The 19,471-nt window shown below is 41.2% G+C and overlaps 1 protein-coding gene across 1 annotated transcript in view; it reads right to left on the bottom strand.

Moving 5' to 3' along the window:
* Positions 1 to 15,824, bottom strand: part of DDAH1 (dimethylarginine dimethylaminohydrolase 1) — a 209,174-nt gene extending 193,350 nt beyond the window's left edge. The window contains exon 1 of the mRNA XM_074221772.1: positions 15,507 to 15,824. Within this exon, the coding sequence (XP_074077873.1) occupies positions 15,507 to 15,809 (303 nt within the window). The 5' untranslated portion in view covers positions 15,810 to 15,824. The remainder of the gene's footprint in view (positions 1 to 15,506) is intronic.
* Positions 15,825 to 19,471: the final 3,647 nt, after the last annotated feature.

Genomic DNA, 19,471 nt, shown 5'->3' with positions numbered 1-19,471 from the left:
TTAAGCACTGTTCCATCTAACTTGGAAGAGGCTCCTCAGCTCTCAGTTGGCTACTGAATAATAGATTTTTTTTATTAAAGTAACTCACAATTGTTACCAACAAAGATATAAGATTTCATCTGGGGCCAGTCGAAGGAAAACACCCACATCTCCCATTCATTTATATTCAATCTTTTTGCTGCTTCTGTCCTCCATTGCCTGTACTGTACTCTCTCTTCATCTCTACTTCTTAGAATTCCTAATTTCCTTTAAAGATATGCTCAAAGGCTGCCATGTTTGTGGTTTTACTGATCTTATAATGAATCCATTTCTTTCATATATTCCCCCTATACAGAATGCATGTTTCCTTGAAGAAAAGGATTATTTCCTTCTTGTCCATGTCCAGCACCTAAAACAGTGCCTGGCTAATTACATGTCTTTTTTTTTTGTATTGTCTTCCTCCTTGAGGAAAGGGGCTGCTTTTGTTTTTTACCCTTACATCTGCATTCCCAATATAATATGGTGTTGGACACAGTCAGGGTTTAGTAAATGTTTGTCTATTAGGCACTTAATAAACATACATGAATGAATGAATAATTAAATGAAATCAGTGAATGAAATCATGTGTCTTTTAAAGTTCTTTAGTATTTTGGAGGGCAGCTAGTTGGTTCAGTGGAGAGAGGACGGGACCTGGAGTCAGGAAAGATCTAACTTCATATATGACCTCATATGCCTACTTGCTGTATGACCCTGGACAAGTCATCTAATCTCTGTCACCTTCAGTTCCCTCATCTGAAACATGGGGATATAATAGTACCTCCCTCCCATGGGTTGCTGTGAAGATAAAAGATAATATTTCTGGTGTGCTTTGCAAACCTTTAAGCATTACATAAATTGCAGCTACTGTTATTTATCATTATCACTGAAGTAAATCCACAAAAGATAATTTGTAAAATTATTTGTATATTTAAATATAGTAATAACTCTATTTGAAGACAGTTAATTCTAAAAATGAAGCTACATTTTGAAAGTGAAACTTATTTAGACTTTTCTCAGGAAAAATGGTCTGTCCTCTTTAAAAAAAAAAACAACCCCAGTAAATAAATAGCTAGGCTTGTAAATTAGTAAAGGCATTTCATAAAAGAAATCAGATGTCAAAAAAGAAATGTTTATGGAAAAGCTGGTTAAGATAGGAAAAAACAAAAATATATACTGTAATAGCAACTTTTCTTCTGTACAATACTTTGCAAATTTTAATGTTCTACATTATTTATTATTATTATTAAAAGGTTATTGGTGCTTATTTACAGAAAATATCTATATAGCACTGATAGAAATGTTGCAGAATAGTAAAAGGTCTGAGAAATAATTTAAACTTACTTTTAGGATTCTGTTTAGCTTAGAAATATGATAAGAAAATGTCACTCTGAAATGTGTATCATCTGCACAAGTTAGCAGGTCAGCCGCCTAGAAACGAAAGTGATATAAGACTGAATGGAGAAGAGGAAGTCAGATTGTGATGGGCTTCAAATGCCAGGCTGAAGATCTTATATTTTATTCTAGAGGCAGGAGATACTCTAGAATTTTTAACAAGGATATGACATGGTCAGGTCTGTGTTCTAAGAATATCAATTTGACAGCAGTATGAAAGATGGATTGGAGACAGAGAACAGACCAGAAGCAGATCAATGAAAAGACTCTTATAACAATCCAGGTAAATTGTATGACAAGAGAAACGAGGATAGATGAGAGCAGAATTGTAAAGATCCAAGACAGCAAATGATTGAAGATTGGGTAGGGGAGAGGTAAGAGAGGCAAGGGTGACTCTAAGGTTGTGAACATGAGTGACTGGTAAGATTTGGGGTGCGATCAACAGAAAAAAAGGGAAATTTGGGTTAGGGAAGTATTTATGATGAGAAATAAAATGATTTCTGCTTGGAATGTCAATAAGGCACCTAGGAGATAACATCTAGAATTGTATGACCTGACCTTTCCAAATTGATGGAGAAATCTGTAAGCAGAATATCTTGAGCAAAGAGATTTTTCTCTTATCATTAATAAGATTTAAAATGACTTCAATATTTCAGAGAGTCATGATGGATACTCCATACAGTTGGGGAACATTTTGTCTGTAAGATGGTCTTCCTGAATCATGAAGATGATAAAAAAAATCAATACCTATTAGCCAGTCCTCTAGTGATCATTATCCCCATACACAGACAGATAAGCTAGTCTTAGAACAGATAATCTTGGACTCCCTGGCTTCCTCAGAGGGTCAGCTCATACACTAACTTCTTCATCCTTTTAGGTGCTACTGCTCTCTTAAAGTGAAAGAACATTTATTAAGCTCTCTCAGTTCTCTCATAATCAGTCATCATTTATTAATCACTTACTAGAGGTGATGTCATATCTTTATGAAATGAGATTACTAATAATTAGCCCAGTCTCGGGCACAACCTAGGTGTTTAATAATGCTTGTTCCCTTGTTCCAAATTCTTCTACTTCTCTACAATGAAATTTCCTTATTCCAACTGCCATGTGGATATTTATCTGTGTCCAAGATGTATCTAACCAGTAGAATGGAAGCTCCTAGAAGGTTGTTTTCTTTTTGTCCTTGTCACAGTGCCTTGTACACAGTATCTTTTTAATGAATGCTTGCTGGTTCTGTTTGACAGATCTATATTCACCTTTACAGTGTGTGAGGTCCTGCTTGACCTTATACTACTCTGGTTTAGGTTTCAGGAGCCCAGAGTCACCTCCATGCAAAGATAAAGCACAGGTATATGACTAAAGGATAAAGTCCTTTATTGATATAATTCACTATTATGTAGTTGGCATTTACATATCACTCTAAGATTTGCAAAGAGCTTTGATATTACATCTCATCCTCGCAACAAGCCATGAGGAAGGCCCCCAGTTTACAAAGGAGACTTGGAGAGGTTTCATATGAGGAAAGATTAGAACTCCAGTCTTCCTTGATTCCAAATCCTCAATTTACGTAGCCAGAGAACTAGAAGCCTTTCATATCAAAACACTTAATTATCATCTCCAATCTGTGTTAAGAGGAAATTATGAATACAAAGAGAAATGGCAGCGCTGTAAGGCTGCTTCTTTTCATCAGTCTGAGAGGTGATGCTATCATCTCCAGTATGGAGAGTTGGGAAATTCATCAAACGAGACACTTCAGGTTTTTTTTTAGTCATGTCTTCATAGCCTGACTTAGTTTGTTTTTATTTGAAATATGAAATTCCAGAGAATTATTTATGTCTCCAGCCCACTATAAATAGGAACACATTTTTCCTTTTTGATTACCCACTATTAGCATGAATAATTGAGAAATAACTATAAAATAATGAGCTATTTTGGCATAGGGTAATTAAGTTGACACTTCTCTGAACTTTAAGGTTTTCCAAGCTCTCTAGCTCCCATTGTATCTAAGTGTTCCCAACAAACTCAACTCCCTCAATATGCTGTGATGCAATGCAAGATGGTTGACTTAACATTAAGATCTTGTGGAATGAGAGGTAGGGGAAAAGGCTTTGGATTGGGTAATGGGGGAATCTTTACAACGCCAGAACACATAATACAGGGAATGATCTAGAATAGCTTGATGACAACAGTAAGAATTAAGCAATAAGGTAGAAAGAGCAGATGGAATCTAAACTTCACAGAGAATTTAAGATCATCTTGCAGTTGTCTTACAGAATAAAGTCTAGACTCCTTGACAATGCATTCAAGGCCTTTTAGGATCTCATATCTGTCTTTTCACCCTTGTCTTTTATTATCCTCCCCATCAGGAATTCTGCCCTCCAGGAAATTGGGCTAGTTGTCATTCTCATCCTCATCCCTACTTTTCTTCCTCTGTTCCTTCAACTTGTAGAATACCCTCCCTTTCCATGCTAGGCCACCATCTCTACTTTCTGAGACCCTATCCTTCCTTCAAGACATAATAATGATGAATCCCAAGAAGTGGTAACATTATTCTACCTTTTTCATTGGGTTGGAACCAATGACCATATTTTACATAATTATAACTTTGGATCATTCAAATTTGAATACATTGGACTACTTCAGGAGATTCATTATTGACACTAATAGGGATTTAGCTGTACTTCTTCCACTAATAAACTAATAAAGTCATAGTTTTATTTTCCATGAGATTTTACTTAATTTCCCTGGTTGAAAAAGTTTCTTCCTTCTTTGGACCCCACTAAGTCCTCACTTTACATATCTTTAGCATGCATTTACTGTTAGTTTTTTTTTATTTTAGGTTTTTGTGAGGCAGTGGGGTTAAGTGACTTGCCCAAGGCCACACAGCTAGGTAATTATTAAGTGTCTGAGGCCAGATTTGAACTCAGGTACTCCTGATTCCAGGGCTGGTGTTCTATCCACTGCACCACCTAGCCACCCCTACTGCTAAATTTTGCATTAGCTATTTGTACCTCATCCCCTCCAGTGAGCATGTAAGTTTAATGAGAGTAGGGAAGATATGCTAATGAGTCTAATTTGAAGTGGAAAGCCTCTTAGATAAGGAGACATGGGACCTGAATTCGAATTTTAACTTTTGCTGCTTTATTACATATTGATCTTGGACAGAACCCTCATCTTCCATGGGCCTCAGTTTTTGCATTTATTAGATGAGGAGCTGGATGATATCAGTGGGTCAAACTCAAATGTTAATGGTGATCCATATTTGATGTCAAAAATTACAAATTAGCATTATCTATATTCTACTATATTTTTATTTATTTTTGTTTAACATTTCCCAATTGCATTTTAATCTGACTAGGCAGGAAAACACAGCTTGAAGGTTACAGGGGATGAGTCTGAAACCTTTGACATGTCACTAGAGGACCTCCAAATTCTTTCCCAGTTTTGGTCTATGAGTCCATCAGTCCATGATTTTTGAATATTCCCTAGATTCTACCACAACAGACTGAAGACACTAGGTACTTAAATTGTTTTAGTCCAGGGAATCCGCCTTAGCAACTTGTATGGGGGAAATTATAACTAAGGCACAATGAACACCAAGTTCATACGGCCTATCAAGTAATAGGTTTTCGCTTGGTCTTTTAAAATATGGTCATTTTGTAAGACATAGTCATATGTCTCTCTAGTTCATAGTTCTAAAAGCACATTTGAAAGTTCCACATTTCCTGAGCAATTAAAAACACACAAAAAAGCAGAATATGTTTTAATGAAATATCCACAAGAGGTTTTATATTTATTTTTATATATATATGTATGTATACATATATATACATATATATATATATACATATATATATATATGAAAGTCAGGCAGCATCAGTATCTAGAGAAGATTTCCATCAGAATGGGTTTATTCTCACAAATGAAATTGTATCAAAAAGAGAATAGCTCAGAAATAGTTCCTTTTAATTTGTGGTTTTGTGATAGCAACAAGAAATGGACACATTTTGTTATATGAGGGACATTCTGTAATGTCAGTGAGCTGGAAAGTTACTGTGAGTTTTTCTACAGTATCTGAGGTTTGACAGGAAGTTCAGAGACTACACAGTCTAACCCAAACACAAAAGAGGATCCTTTCTTCAACATACCTGACAAGAGGTCATCCAGCCTTGGCTGAAGACCTATAGTAAGGAGAAACTCACTACTTTCAGAGAAAATCCATTCTATTCTTGGACAGTTCTGTTAGGATGACTGTCCTTATAGCAAGAGGTAGTTAGGTGGTACAGAAGCTAGAGTGCTGGGCCTGGAGTCAGATCCATTTACTAGCTGGGTAACCCTGGACGAATCATCTGTTGGTCTCAGTTTCCTCATCTGTAAAATGAGTTGGTAGAGAAGGAAGGAAATGACAACCCCTCTAGGGTCGTTGCCAAGCAAATCCCACATGGGGTCATGAAGCATTGGACAAGACTGAAATTAATGAATAGCAACAACAAAAACTTCATATAAAAACTAAATTCAGGTGCAACAATTCCAGATCACAATTTGGGCTAGAAGAGAATTCAGAAGCCATCAAGCCTAACTTCCCCATTTTACAGATAAGGAAATCAAGGCATAAAGCAACAGTGACTTGTCTACAGTCGTGCAGGTACTGCATAAATATCCTAGGCTGGATCCACTAAGTTATCTACTGCTCCCACTTCTGTCCTCTGGAGTCTTGCAGAATTAACTTTATCCATCTACCGCATGTCAGACTTTCAAATAGTTAAAAAAGGTTTAACATGCTTCTCTTCTCTAGGCTGAACCTCAAATGGCATGAACCTGAAACTCTTCACCATGCAGATTACCCTTCTTTGGATATTTTTCAGTTTATTGGAGTCCTTCCTGAAACATGGCGCCCAGTTAAATAGAGGGCCAGGGACTGGATCTATGATTTTATTAATATGGGAAATTTCCAGATAAGAAAACTCTCTCTACAATGCAAATTGGCAGCATCTCTGTTTCTTATTGTGACAGGAGTTGTCTGGAACAGAGATTAAATTATTTTCCCAGAGTCATACTGCTAGGGTGTGTCAGAGGCAGGGCTTAAATCCAAGTCTTCCTGACTCCAAGGCTCAACACTGTCTTTCATAGCACCCCAAACTGAACTGAATAAAATACTCCCAGAGAGGTGTGATCAGGTTGGACTAGACACCTGGACTCTCAGAGCTGCCAGATTGCTTTCCTGAATTTTGTATCCCAGACTTGACTGATATTTTGTTTAGAGCCCCAAAACTATCACCCCTCTTCCCCATTCAGATAAACTGCTTTCTAGCCATCCCTCCCCTCCATTTTATCTTTGAGATGTAATGCATTTTCCCTCCATCTTGTGTTGCCTGATAGACTTAAAAGAGTGTTACAATATGCTTATCTATATTTGTGGCAAGCAGAACAAGAAGGCATGGGCACGTTGAGATCTGCACTGCTAGGGAGAAGCAACCCCAGCAATGAGATTCAGTAAAATGCTCCCATGTGCTGTTATCTCTCTTTATCATCACTGCTTAAATGATTGAAACAGAAAAAGTCTGTCATCTGATTACCTTGTATAAGGTACTCTTGTTTCTTCAGGTTTTCATTTTTGAACAAAGTGCATTACTCATTTTTTTAAACAATGTCAAAGTATACCAAACTGTTGCTATACGTACATCCCTTTAAATGGAATTTTATTATTGAAGTTGCTATTGTGATGTCTACTTGGATGGAAAGTGACTTCCTATATAGTTGTTCTGAAGAACTGGTTGGTGGAAAGTCAAAGCACTGCATTATTTTGCCCAACAGGTATGGCAGAGACTAATATTGGGGTATTCTCAGGTCACTGAGTTGTATTACTCTTGTTTTTTTATAAATGCTGCAGCACACAGATATAGAGAAGAAGCTTTCAGAAGCTGGTACTGTTTTAATGGTAAGAACACCCATAAAACTATATCCACATTCATTTTAAAAACATATTTCCATATTAATGTTCAGGTTCATAAGAGGCCATGAATAATTTACTTGATGGAAAAGCTTTAGAAGCTAAACTTTCATTTGTTCAAATATCCAAAGTGGACTTTTATGGGGTTGTGGTTTCTACTAATGGGTAGATAACTAGCATTAGAGTAATCAAAATTAATACAAAAGAAATCTGAACTCTGCAGCAACCAAAGTTGTGAAAAAGCCATTTTCCTGGGCAAAAGCCAAAAATCTATTCCACCAATCCTTGTATACCCATGAAACTTTCCATAAAACCCTCTTTGCCAAAAAGTCCCATTTGAGTCAATGACATCTGATAACGGTTACTTTCTTTCTACTCACCATTTTCCTCTTTAATTTCTAGGCTTCCATAATCAACCACATGTAGACAAATTACATTATTTGATGTACTGTCTTAAATAGCATCCAACTCTTTTTCCTCAAACATTTCTTGCTGAAGCTATTCTCAAGAGCCAAGAGCATAACCACACAATGGAAGCAGTTGTTGGGACTAGTTGGAGGCAACTTTGGACCAAGATATGATCATTTCTTACCATAAGAATAGCCTCCAGCAATTCATTCTACAAGCTTCCTTTGAGTCAGAATAATTTCTAATTAAGATGCAGAGAAGTTTTCCTCATATTGAATTTAAACTGAGATGTGGGGAATTTCATGTTGTACCCATTTTATTTTTAAATTCTACGTAATCTTAAAAAGGAAAACAGAAAACTTAATAGCTAAGTCAGAACGGATATGTCTAAAGTAGGATCTAATGTGATTAATTACCTCTAGGATCAAATATAAAATCCTACCTGGCTTTTAAAGCCTCATAAAATCCTGGCCCCTTCTTAACTTTCCAGTCTATCTTTCTCTCTCTCTCTCTTTTGTTTTGCTTTTTTGTTTTTGCAAGGCAAAGGGGTTAAGTGACTTGCCTACAGTCAACAGCTTGAAACATCAAGTGTATGAGGTCACATTTGAACTCATGTCCTCCTGACTCCAGACCCAGTGATCTAGTCACTGAGCCACTCAGCTGCTCCCACTTTCCAGTCTCTTTTGATCTTACTCCCTCCCCATCCCCCTAATCTCTACCCCCCAATACTTTTTAAACCAGTAATACTACTTTACTATTTATCAAATAACACTTTCAGTTTCCTGACACCAGGCATTTTCTCTGGCTATCCCCCATTCTTGGGATGCAGTCTCTCTCTTCATCTCTGCCTCCGAGTTTCCCTGGCTTCTTTCAAAAATCAGCTAACGTAACTACTTCAATAATACGTTCCTCAATTTTCTTTAATCTTTGTGGCTTCTTGTCTGATAGTGTCTCCTATTCATTCTGTGAATATCTTATTTGTACAGTAATTGGACCTGGCTCCTTTATGGTAGGGACTATTTTTCCCTTTTCTTTGTGTCCCTAATACTTAGCAAAGGTAATAAATGATTAGTGACCTGTCTAGAAAATCTCAGAATTGGGGGAGACCTCAGGGAGCATCTAATCTAATGCATACCTGAAGCAGGAATCACCTTAACAACAATCCTGAAGAAATGGTTACTTTCCAGTGATAAAAGAAAATGTTATCTATCTTCTAAGGCAATCTTATCTATCTGCACTTTGAGCTGTTCTAATTGTTTGGAAGTTTTCCCTTATTACTGAAATCTCCCTCTGTATCTCCCTTTCACCAAATGCTACTAGCTAGGTGTTTAGGGCCCCTACCTCACTTTCTTTCTTATTTATTTGTTTGTTTGTTTATTTATTTCAAGGTAAATGAGGTTAAGTGGCTTGCCCAAGGCCACACAGCTAGGTAATTATTAAGTGTCCCAGGTCAGATTTGAACTCAGGCACTCCTAACTCTAGGGCAGTGCTCTATCCACTCCACTATGCCACCTAGCCACCCCCTACCTCACTTTCAAGAATCAGTTTAAGTGCCAGATCTTTCAAGTAGATTCTCCTGATTTCTCCAATTGCCAGTATCTCTCTTAAAATAATAATTTATTTATTTTGTATATATAACCAAAGCCATCTATCTGTGAGTATATTTAATCTCCCTTGTGTGATGTAAGCTTCTTGAAGGCAGCTCCTGTCTCCCTGCTATGTAGTTGCATAGTCAGCATATAGTAGACACTTAGTGCTTAGTGACCAACTGAAGTTCAACAGAACAAATCTAATTCCCTTTCGACCTGCCAGTTAATTATAGTTATGCAAAACTAGCAGGAGTTCTACTCATCTGATACATTAAGCATTTCATTTTGATCAATAATATAGGGCCAAAAAAGTCCTGTCTTTCTTAAAATAAACCCAGAGTCAGTCAAGTGTAGACTGTCACCTCCTTTGTTGATACCTAAAACTCCAAAATTAGCAACCTTAGCTCCAAGCATTGCCTTCTTCTCCTGAGACCCTATCTAAAAATGAAAATGCTCCTAGGAGAAATACAATATGAAGTCCTTAATATCTGAGTGAAAATGGATTTGTAAAATACTTTCATCTTTAGAGAAACAGAACTAGTGGAAATAAGAATAATATGGGGTCTTACATATATGCATATAAATATATGTATATGATTATAGACATCTGTGTATATGATATACATATAGATATGTGTGTAAACACATATCATATATATGTTTGCATATACATATACACACACATCCATGCTTAATTGCAGTTGGTGGGGGGAGAAAAAATAAAGTAAGAAAGTGCACAGCAGAAAACAAAAGAAAATCCAAAAGGAAACAAAGAAAAGATGGACAGCTTTGAACACAATCTGTAATATTTTTATATAGGTTTTCTTCAAATAAAATCTATTGCTTTATATTGAATCCTCTCATTCTGCCATGTACTGTTTTGTATTTAAGTTTAAAAATTAATTTTAAAAAGAAAGAAACAATAAAAACCCTAAGTTCCCTTCTCCCCCCTCTTCATCCCCAAGAAGGTCATGGTAGCTAAGCTGGGTTGGCCAGCCAGCAGATATTCCCAAAATGCCTGAAGATTACATCAACCTCCATTCCTGTGCAGTTCCTGCTATTGCAGAAAGAAGCTTTGTCTTTAAAAAAAGAAAAGCCAGTAAGCCTGGTAAAAACTCTAGGGCAGTGTCTAGCACACAGTAGGCCTCAGTCCAAGCTGATTAATGAATTGATTGCCTTAGTGGTGAGAGGAGTAGCATTATTCTCCTGTGGCTCTGAGGTCCAACATTACATCTCTGGGGGAGTTCTCTGGATTGGGCAGAGCTGTGAGCTGTCCAAGGTCTGACACACAGATCTCTAGAATGAAGAATCCCTGTTTTAAGGTCAGCTAGTTAACTAAACTACATCTTTGACAACCTCCCAGTTCTTCCCTATTCTCTCAGACATGCCTTTATCAGAGGTCAGAGGACCTTAAATGCAGAAGGGAAATCATGAAGGCATTTGGCTGCCTGGTGAAAGCTGCTGAAAGAGGGAGAAAGGGGAGGAGAGAACTCAAGCATAAAAAATAACAACAGCAATAATTTGCCTTCATGGCAAATTTCATCAACCACTAATCATGGATTTTAAAAGGTTTTGTGAAATGCAATTTGGTGTTTTAGATCAGATGTTAAGCATTTATTTCAAAAGACGTGAAATTCAGAATGATGATAGAGAAGGAATGAATAAATAGGGTGAATATACACCTATCTTTAAAAAATGCACTATTTCAAAACTATTTTTAAAATGCTGTCAGTGTCATGCCATCAAAAATAATCAAAACAGAGCAAAGTTAATGAAGATAAAAATGGAAATTTACCTACTTATGGACTTCCTCCTCCTCCTTCTTACCCACTAGGCTGGAGAATTTTTGTTGTTGTTAATAATGGTTAAGAGGCACAGCGGTGTGATGGACAGCAAGCTGACCTCAAGAGTCAGGAAGACCTAGTTTTAAGTTCAAACTCTGACATACAGTGCCTATGTGACCCTGGGCAAGTCATTCATCTTCTCTTTTTTCATTCAAGACAGCAATGATTAAGGTTCAGAGAAAACCTGTCAACCTGTATTAGTAGAAGGAATTTCCAGTAAAATTACATCTAATTACATAGGCATTTATCCTTAAAAAGAAGATGTTGGTCTCCATAATATGAACTTGTTTCCAGGTCCTTTAGATACTGACCAATAGGCAATCAGTTGTTGAAGAATTACTCCTCCTCCTCTCCTCTACCAGATGGGTGACGACTGGATCTGTGCTTTAACCAACATGAGTAACCCCCCACTATTTAAACTTCCTCCATTAATATACATGGGTACATTTTCTGAAACTGAGTCTTTGAGAGCTGCCTACTGTGCCAAGAGCTTGTGATTTGTCCAGAGTTGCAGTGGTGTGTTTGTCCAAGGCAGGACTTGAACCTAGACCTTCCTGGCTTAATGATCAGCTCTCTATCCCCTCCACCCTACTGTCTTTTAACCAATATTATTAACCAATAAATAAGTCTTTAAACTAGTGTGAAATATTGGACTTTTCTCAAGGGGAAAAGGAAGGAGAGACTGGATTTTTCTGAAGAGGAAGGAGTAAATAAGGTGGATTTCCTCAGGCTCCCCAAATGTAGGTCACCTACATTCATAAAACTGAAATTCAGGTAGAAGTAAATCCTAGCTGCATTAAAACATCAGGGATATATATTGAATGGTATTAAAGGTAAAATCCAAAATATGAACAAAAAAAGCATTATGGCTGATTTGGTTATTGTTCAGTCATATCAGTCATGTTGACTTTTCTGTGACCTCATTTGGCAAAGATACTTGGAATGGTTGACCATTTTCTTCTCCAACTCATTTTATAGATGAGGAAACTGAGGCAAACAGTTTAAAATGACTTTCCCAGGATCATATATCTAGAAAGCATCTGAGGTCAGATTTGAATCCAGATTTTCCCAGTTCTAGGACCAGTGCTCTATCTACTGCACTACCAACTCATCTGGATGGATGATACATATTAAAATCAGTAAATCATAAAAGGTACTTTTGGTCACTACTAAATAATATGGCTAATAGTTTTTCATTCATTTTCCACTTAAATGCCTTATATAATTGAGTGGGGAAGTCATCCTTGGCTTTTCTCTAGTGGCTGGACTAGGTCAGACATTTCATTAGTTAAAAACAAAACCCCACAATTGTTCAAAAAACTACTCTTTCCAGGACCGGGGGGGACACATGTTTAAACTATATATCTGTTCAATCAAATGTACCTAATCTACTGAGTAGACTCTGATTAGGAGTCTGTAGACCTAGGATCAAATCCTTGCTCTGTCATTTATTATGTGACAACAGACCATTTCTCTCTGAGAATCCCATTTCCTCATCTTTGAGGTGGTAGTCATTCTTATTTATGCAACCTATCTGGAAAGATTTCTGGGGAGATTCTAAAGGGCTTTGTAACTGTCCAGAAGCAAACACATGCCAACTGGGAGTTCACTACCTTTATCCCATAGTCTAGCTAATTGATTTGTACCTTAGTTCTATGAACCCCACTCTACTTACTGAAGAGGGACCATTTCCAAGTATCTGACTGGGAGCGGCATGGCACATTAGCTTAGAGAAGAGATGGAGAACATTCGTTTTATTTCCCATAAAGGAAAGGAGAAAATGTTACTGTAATTGAATTAAGAAGATACACAACTCAAAATAAAAACTGTATCCATTATGACCATCTGGGGCATGTGTGTGTGTGTGTGTGTGTGTGTGTATACAGAGTTGCAATGGATTTATTAGATAGATAGCTAGATATATACAGATATATAGATATCGAGATATATATATATATATACATATATCATACATATAAACTTAGAGAGGAAAGAATGAATACAATATATTCATCACTTGGGAGGTCACTGACCACTTCCTTCTAATGACACTGTCACTGGAAATCACAGGTCCCCCAGAACAATCTCCTGAGGGGAAATTGGACTGCCACCATCAAATAGCCATTATTCTGAAGAACTCTGGAGAATGTTTCTATTTTCCCCTAAAGCACAAGCTCCATGTAGTCTTATCTCTTGTTGAAGAGAACAACAGAAATGTACCCATTAGGATTGAAGTTTTTTGATTTAAAATTTGTTGGGAACCTCTCCAATGAAAGAGTGGGGAGGCATAAGGGAAAACAATGAGACCCAAATAAGAAATGAGACCCAATGTCCTTTTTGTTGTTCCCTGAAATATGAGAAAAGGGTTGCTGAAGAGGGTTATTAATTAATGGACTGCTTTTATTCACTGAGAATATGTAATATCCTCTCAAACAAGAAGCACCTGTGTAAATCAATATACTTTGGTTCCCAAACTCCACCAAACACTCCTCACATGAGTTAATGGTCTAATGTGTGAAAGGAATAAAGATCAAAAGAACTCAGATATGAAAGAAAGCATCCAGCTTCTTGCCATGTTGTTGCATGCTAAGAGCAATCAATTCTTTGGCCTTGGCTGGGAGTAGGCACCGGCCAGATGGCATTTTAAGATCAAATCTCACCTTATCTGTCTCTGCCTGTTGACCTATATTGTGTTTGAAGCATTTCTTGCAATTTTCACACGTTGTTGTGGCATTTTTTTTTTTATACAGCTGCTATGCCTTGAACACATAACCAAAACAATCTCCTAATTGCTTTTAATGAGAGAACTAAGAGGTTTTGGAGGGCAAAGTTTCTATCTCACACACATACCCTCCCCACACACTCACCACACCCAACTTAATTGCTTTTAAAGAGAACTAAGAGGATTTGGAGGGCAAGGTTTTTCTCTCACTTACGCGCGCGCGCGCGCGCGCACACACACACACACACACACACACACACACACACACACACTCAACTTAATTGCTTTTGAGGAGAATGAAGGGGAATTGGAAGGCAACTGTCACCCCATACACTCACCCCAACTTAATCGCTTTTAATAAGAAATAAGAGGAATTGGAGGGCATTGTTTCTATTACACACACACACACACACACACACACACACACACACACCTACTTAAGTAATTTTTAATAAGAATTAAGAGGATTCAGAGGGCAACGCTTCTATTTCACAAATACAAACACACACACACATCAACTTAATTGCTTTGGATGAGAACTAAGACGATCTGGAGGGCACGGTTTCTATGATGCACAGACACAGGCAGACACACTGCCACATGCACACTCACCAGACCCATGCGTACACCCAACTTCAAAGCGTTGAATGAGAAATAAGGAATTGCAGGGCACCGCTTCTATTATGCACACACACTCTCCCACCAACTTAAAGCGCTTTGAATGAGAACTAAGAAGATATGGAGAGCAATGTTTCTATGATACCCCCCCCCCACACACACACAACTTAATGGCTTTAACGAGAAGGAAGAGGATTTAGAGGCTACGTTTCTCACACACACACACACACACACACACACACACACACGCACGCACACGCACAGGGTGCAAGCACCCCGCTCGGAGCACAGCTTTCCAAATATACTCCATTCATTCCGACACTTGGCAACCCCCCCAACGCGCCCCACACCGCCTCCGCCCCCATCTGCATTCATTCACCCGCGTCTCCCATTCTGCGTGACTCACTCGCCAGCATTGTAAAAGTAGCCGCGATCGGCGCGCGCCCCCCGGCCCGCTCCCGGACCCCGGCTGCATTGTAGCAAACGGGAGCATCTCCCTGGAGCCCCCGGCCCATCCTCCTGCCAGCAGGCCCTCAGGCGGCGCCTTGCCACGCCTTAGAGCGCCCCGCACTCCCCGGCTGCCTAACGGGCGCCCGTCCTCTCCTCGTCCCTCTGCACAACAGACAGACAGACGCACACGCACGGGAGTGCGGGAGTGGGGGCGCGGGGGGCCGGTCCCGCAAGAGGGCGGCACGGGAGGCACTCGTGGGCTCCCGAGCATCCCCCCGAGGGGCGAGCCTTTGCCGAGAGTCAGCAGAGAACGGCCCGCAACTTCTCCGGCCACGGCGTCTCCCCAGCCCCGCGGCGGCCGCGGCTGCGGAGCGGCGGGCGCGCGGGGCCAGCCCGGTGGCCGCCCGGTGGCCGCCCGGTGGCCGCCCCGCGCCCGGCCCCGCGCCCGGCCCCGCGCCCGGCCCCGCGCCCGCCCCGCGCCCGGCCCCGCGCCCGGCCCCGGCGCGCCTCCCTACCTCCCTCCTGCGGCTGACGGCCCCGGGTCTGGTGAGGAGGGCGGTCTCCTCGCAGACCACGGCCACGTCCTCCACGAACACGCAGTCGGGCAGGCTCTCGTCCGGCGGCAGCTCGAGCACCCGCAGCCCCAGCTTGTTCTTCAGCACCCCCACGTAGAGCTGGTGCTCCCGCTCGGCCCGGGCGAAATCCACCTCGTCGCCCTGGTGGCGCCGGAGCGCGTGCTGGCACAGGGACTCGGGCAGCCCCCGCACCACGGCGTGGGTGACGCGGCCGAAGGTGGCCAGGTGGCCGAGCGCGGCCATGGCCCGGGGCGGCGGCGGGGCCGGGCGCGGACGGGCGGACGCGCTCCCCGCGGGAAGGGCAGCGGCGGCGACCCCGGGACCGCGGCCGCTCACCCTGGCGGCGCTCGCCCTGGCAGCCGATGAATGTGGCGCGAGGAGCTCGCTGCTGCCACCAGAACCTGCCCGGCCTCACTGAGCATGCCCAGAGCTCCGGCCCGGAGCCGCGCACCGCACCCGCGGCTCCCGGGCCCGCTCCCGGCTCCCGGTTTTCGCCGCAGCCGGAGAAAGGGGGTGGGGAGGGGTCCGGGACCGCCCCGGGGGGGGCCAGGGCCGGGGGGCGGGTCCGAGGGCCCGGGGGGGGGGGGGGCGGCCGTCCTGACTTCACCTGCGCCCTGTTGACCCCCGGGCCCCCACGCGGCCCCCACGCGGACCTCGAGTAACGCGGCCTGATGGGGAGGCGGCGGCCAAAGGCCAACACCTCACGTGGCCCGTAGCCCCAGGGGCCTGTTTGCTTAAACCGGCCGGTGGGGAGCTCGGGGCCGGCTGGCCGGCCTTTCCTGGCCACCTATTTGCTTTGGCTCCGATCAGAAACCTGCCCCTACCTGTTGGTCTGCTCACTGAACAGCAGCCACGGTGGATAGAAAGCTGGTCCGGGTTCAAGTGCGAACCCTCAAGTGCCTGTTGGCCATGTCATTCACAAGTTGGGGTTCTGAACAGTGGCCCATGGTGTGTAGAAATCTGGTCCGGGTTCAAGTGCGAACTCTCAAGTGCCTGTTGGCCATGTCATTCACAAGTTGGGGTTCTGAACAGCGGCCACGGTGGATAGAAAGCTGGTCCGGGTTCAAGTGCAAACCCTCAAGTGCCTGTTGGCCATGTCATTCACAAGTTGGGGTTCTGAACAGTGGCCCATGGTGTGTAGAAAGCTGGTCCGGGTTCAAGTGCGAACTCTCAAGTGCCTGTTGGCCATGTCATTCACAAGTTGGGGTTCTGAACAGTGGCCACGGTGGATAGAAAGCTGGTCTGGGTTCAAGTGCAAACTCTCACACACTTGTTTTTATCACTCAAAAGTTGGGGTGTGGACAGAGTGGCCCTATGATGGATGGGAAGCTGGTCTGGGTTCAAATGCAAACTCTCTCAAATGCTTGTGGCTCATGCCACTCACAAGTTGGAGGGTGTGGACAGTGACCCTATGGTGCAAAGAAAGCTGTGGCCTGGGTTCAAACCCAAACTCTCTTAGCGTGTGACCTGGCTAAAGCATTGAAGTGCCCATTTGCCACCCCACCCCTAAGCCGCTCTCAACAAAGGAGCTGCAGATCTGAATTGTAGCACTTCCTGACATCCTTCAAAATAAGAGATCCAGTTCGATTTCTGGGTGTGGATTTAAAACTTCAGTAATACAGAAAGGCAGGCTGAAGGAAATGATAATGATAAGGAGAAAAGAAGAGAAGACTGGGAGGCAAGGTGATGCTACAGAAAGATTTCCATCTTGATAGCTCTGCTTTTTGGAAAGAGTCCCTAATTTGGAATCAGAGGGCTAAGTTTCAAATCTGCTTCTGCCACTTGATATCATAATGATCCTGAGTAATCACAAAGAGCAGGACGATAGACACTGAAGTCCACTTCTAAATATATGAATTTATGATCCTAAGAGATCATAAGAGAACCTGGTTTCAAACCTCAGATCAGCTAGTTACAACTTGTATGACCTTGGGTAAATAGCCTCTATTTTATCACTAGCAAAATGAGGAGGTTGGACAAGATCAGAGGTGACAAACACTTGGCTTGCCCTCAAAACTCTCTGAAGGGGTGGACCAGGTTAAAATGTAATTGGGAAATACTTAACAAAATAAATAAAAATGCAATAAAGCATAAAGAGCTACATTAAAAAAAAACTATGTCAATGTGCAGCCTTCCAGGATCTTCTATGTATGGATTAGTGGCTCCATTTCTAATTGAGCTTGACACCACTGGTCTGAATTACCTTTTTAAAATCCAATTATATTGAAATCCTTTGTTTTTACATTACTTTTATTTCTGACTATATCCTTCTTTTCCTACTGAGTGAGTCATCTTTTGAGAGGAGGAAGAGGAAGAGGAGAAAGAGAAGGCGGAGGAGAAAGAGAAAGAGAAAGAGAAAGAGAGAGAGAAAGAAAGAAAAGGAAAGAAAGGAAGGAAGGGAGGGAGGGAGAGAGGGAGAGGGAGAGGGAGAGGGAGAGGGAGAGAGAGAGAGAGAGAGAGAGAGAGAGAGAGAGAGAGAGAGAGAGAAAATGGTGGCAACACATCAAGCCTGTCAGATAACATACACACTATCCCATACCTTTACCCATAGTCCCTCCAGCTTAATTTTCCAACTTTCTTATGAGATCATCAAGTTAAGTCATTATAATTAGATAGCATTCAGAGATAATACATGCAAGATTCCCTTCCCCTGAAATAAAACCTTTCCCTTCTTGTTCTACTCCTTGATTTTGTGCAGGTAAAAGCTTTGTAATTTAATTTCTTTGAAATTTTTCACTTTTTTTTTTGTGATTTCACAATATGGCTTTTTTTCCCTGACCCTCAGGATTCTTTCACCTTACTTCAGCTGCCTTCTCACTTGGGGGCCCTTTCACCCTGCAATATCCTTCTGTCTCTTCAGTCTTCCTGTTTAGCCCTTATGACTCTTATTTTGACTTTCAGGACTTAACTACCTTAACCTTGAATAGGTTTAGAACACATCAAATTCAAATAGAAAAGGATATCTGCACACAGTATTGACAAGTTATCATTATCTACATTGAATAGCAATTATATTTTTATTGTCAAGCATTTCCAAATTACATTTTTTTTAGGTTTTTTTGCAAGGCAAATGGGGTTAAGTGGCTTGCCCAAGGCCACACAGCTAGGTAATTATTAAGTGTCTGAGACCAGATTTGAACCCAGGTACTCGTGACTCCAAAGCGGTGCTTTATCCACTAAACCACCTAGCTGCCCCTCCAAATTACATTTTAATCTGTTTTTTTTTCCTTAGAGCAGTTTTATAGTCATTTGAATTTGACAGGATGGTCTGAAACACAGTTTTTTTTCCCCCATTTGAACCTAGAAGTTTGAAATTAAGGACAGTGAGTAGTGGAGGCAAGTTTAGCTTGATGGAAGAAACAATATCTAACTTTTAGCGCAAAAGTAGAATGATTTACTTTTCATGGGTAGTGTCCTCATTGGCAATTTTTAGGCAATAGCTGGATGTGTGTGTGTGTGTGTGTGTGTGTGTGTATGTGTTTTAAGGAGAATTCCTTTTCAGGTAAGGGTTGGATTAGCTGACCTCTAAGATTCCTTTCACTTCTGGACATAGGATTCTGTATTCTTAGAATAGTAGATAATACATTTTGGCTATGTGGCATAGTTCACACATTTTTAGCTGGAAGGGATCCCTCAGCTAATCTTGTCCTATCAGGAAACTGAGGCCCAGAAGACTCAGGGCCTTGCCAAGGCTAACAAGGTAGGTAGGTACCATCATTATACCCATTTTAAAATGAAGAAACTGAGGCGGACAAAGATTTGTCCAAGCCTGAAAGCATTAGAGGTGAAATTTGAAACCAGGTCCTCTGACTCTAGAGTCAGAAGTCAATATGGAAAGATAGGGTAGTGCCAGATTATAGAGGACTTTAAACAACAATAACACAAAGGAAAATTCCCGTAGTAGT

The sequence above is a fragment of the Macrotis lagotis genome, chromosome 2, assembly GCF_037893015.1.
Source record: "Macrotis lagotis isolate mMagLag1 chromosome 2, bilby.v1.9.chrom.fasta, whole genome shotgun sequence".
NCBI lineage: Eukaryota > Metazoa > Chordata > Mammalia > Peramelemorphia > Peramelidae > Macrotis > Macrotis lagotis.
Note: the sequence above shows the minus strand (reverse complement) of the source record. Positions and strands in the feature narration are given on the sequence as shown.